This window comes from Rhagoletis pomonella, unplaced genomic scaffold (assembly GCF_013731165.1).
Source record: "Rhagoletis pomonella isolate Grant_MI unplaced genomic scaffold, Rhpom_1.0 Rhpom_scaffold_14881, whole genome shotgun sequence".
Taxonomy (NCBI): domain Eukaryota; kingdom Metazoa; phylum Arthropoda; class Insecta; order Diptera; family Tephritidae; genus Rhagoletis; species Rhagoletis pomonella.
In genome coordinates this window covers 1-2,633 of record NW_023473405.1, presented here as the reverse complement: position 1 = coordinate 2,633, position 2,633 = coordinate 1, and the positions used below count along the sequence as shown (strand labels likewise).

General features: G+C 48.8%; 1 protein-coding gene across 1 annotated transcript; it reads left to right on the top strand.

The window, feature by feature from the left end:
• The first annotated feature begins 361 nt into the window (after window positions 1-361).
• LOC118757157 lies at window positions 362-1,504 on the top strand. The gene has a single exon (XM_036491893.1). The coding sequence runs from the start codon at window positions 362-364 to the stop codon at window positions 1,502-1,504; it is 1,143 nt and encodes a 380-aa protein (XP_036347786.1).
• Window positions 1,505-2,633: the final 1,129 nt, after the last annotated feature.

Sequence of the window (2,633 nt, the reverse complement as noted above, 5' to 3'; positions counted from 1 at the left end):
GTGGTGCTAAGTGTACTGTCACTTACTCACCCCGTGGTGAGGAAGTGATAAAAATGGATAAACGGAAGCAAAACCAAGGCACCGAGATCCAACCCCGTCCGGGGCTAGTAGCCCCTTCCAGCGGAGCGGAATGACCCAACGATCTCCCGTACGTAACACGTTACTGGCCAGACGACCAGCCAGTGACAATACGGATGTCCCGAGTTCAAATAACGTGGAGGATTCTGCAGGGTCACCAGCAGCACGCATAGAAAGCGGAAATGGGGCTGACTCTCAGAGAATCCAATCAATCGAGAACTCTACTGAAAAGTACAACGGCGCCCTCCGCATGATTGGGGAGAAGATTGGGGAACTGAGGAAGATGATGGATAGCCAGAGGCACGTGAATCAGCAAATGAAAAACGTCCTAACCAGCATCTCGAAACTCTTCGAAATCGTTGAGAGTAATGATCCAGAAAGAACCTCAGTTAGTACTTCAGTGAAATCGACTCAAACAGACCGGCCAGTCAAAGGTGATAAAACAGGGAAGAGGTCGGTGAACGAACCCACACCCGAGAACCGCCCACAAGCGAAAGATAAACGCATTCGTGTCAACTCACCTCGAGCAAAAGCAGAGAAAATGGATCGCCAAACTCGTAGCAGTGATCAACCAGCAACTGCTGACAACGCGGCCCAGAAGCCAAAAGGCGATAACCAGTCGCTATGCTCCAACGTTACCACAGCCAACTTAAATATGGAGTGGACTAAGGTGAAACCGAAAAGACGGCAGAGAAAAAAGCCAACCCGCCCGGACGCCATTGCAGTCAAATCCTCTGGAGAGTGTTCTTATGCTGACATTTTGAAAATGGTAAAGAGCGAGGAAAGCCTGAAGGGTTTAAGCGAAACTGTGCGGAAGATCAGGAAAACGGCTAGTTGCGATCTCCTGTTTCAGCTGAATAAGTCTGAGGACGTAAATACTGCGAAACTTCAAGAGGCAGTCGAAGGAGTACTGGCAGGTAAAGCAGAAGTCAGGACCCTAACTGAAATGGTTCATATAGAGATACATGATATCGACGAAGTTACGACAAGCGAAGAGGTGTGCTTAGCTTTAAATGGCCAGGGTGGGTCCACTAAAGTGCTAGTATCCGATATCCGGTCGATGCGAAAAGCGTACGGAGGCACACAGACCGCAACCTTACTCCTACCCGAGAGCTTTGCCAATAAGCTAGTAGGCCAAGGCAAAATCAGAATTGGCTGGGTTATCTGCCGAATAAGACATAAAATACAGCCAAAGCGCTGCTACAAATGTTTTGAGTTCGGCCACATATCCAAGGGCTGTCGGAGCAGCGACGATTTTGGCAAATCGTGCTTCAAGTGCGGTCAAACTGGGCATACGGCCAAACTATGCACAAATGCACCACGGTGCTTATTATGCGTAAAACGCGGCAGCAATCCTGCCAGCCACCAGGCAGGAGGCAACAAGTGTCCGGTATATCAACTGGCGCTAAGCAAAATAAAGGAATGATGAGACTTTTGCAGCTTAACCTCAACCACTGCCAAGCGGCGCAGGACCTCCTGTCGCAAACAAAATTAGAGGAAAAAATCGATATTGCGATACTCAGTGAGCCATACAAATCGAAATCGTCTCAGTGCTGGCTTTAGTGCAGCTCGCTGGATGCAGGGTGCCGTGTCCGTAAATGGCTTCGTTGGTGCGGAAATCGGCATCTTTTACGTATACAGCTGCTACATTGCGCCAAGCATAAGTATACAGGCATTCGAAAATATACTGTTAAATCTAACAATTGATGCTAGAGGCAGGCAGAATGTTCTTATAGCAGGCGACTTCAACGCGTGGGCGCAAGAGTGGGGATGCCGCAGTACAAGCCCAAGAGGGAGAGCTCTTCTGGAGGCTTTCGCTTGTTTGGACGTCGTTTTACTAAACACGGGAACTGAACACTCTTTCAGCCGAAACGGTTTTGGGTCAATAATAGACCTGACCTTTATCAGTTCCGGGCTATATAGATTCTCTGAATGGAAACATAGCACGTGTTATACGCAAAGTGATCATTCAGCTTTAATTTGCAATATCAACTGCAGACGAGAGCTGTCTAAGCGGACTCACAACCCCGGAGTATCGCACGGGTGGAAAACCAGTACTTTCGACCCCGAATCGTTTACCAGCATGCTACCATCCACCGTTTACCAAGGGTCAGCAGACTCCATGGCCGAACACCTAATGGCCGACATTCGCGCAGCTTGCGATGCATCAATGGCCAGGAGAACTTCCTCCACGTATCGTCATGCGGTCTACTGGTGGAACGATAACATAGCGGACCTGCGAAAGAAATGTCTAAGATGTAGGCGAAATGCCCAGAGAGCTAGGGAAAGAGACAACTTCGTGGTATTTCGTGCGGCTTATAAGAGTGCACGCGACGCACTAAAGAAAGGAATTAAAGAAAGTAAACGGCAATGCTCCTTAGAGCTCTGCGATGATGCTGAACGGAATCCTTGGGGCTCGGCTTACAAAATTGTCTCAAAAAAGCTGAAAGGCAGAAACATGAACCCGACAAACGCTGCATACCTAAAGTCCGTCGTGGGGACACTATTTCCTGTACAGAGACCGTTAGTGTCCACTATGGATGGCGAGCCGTTGA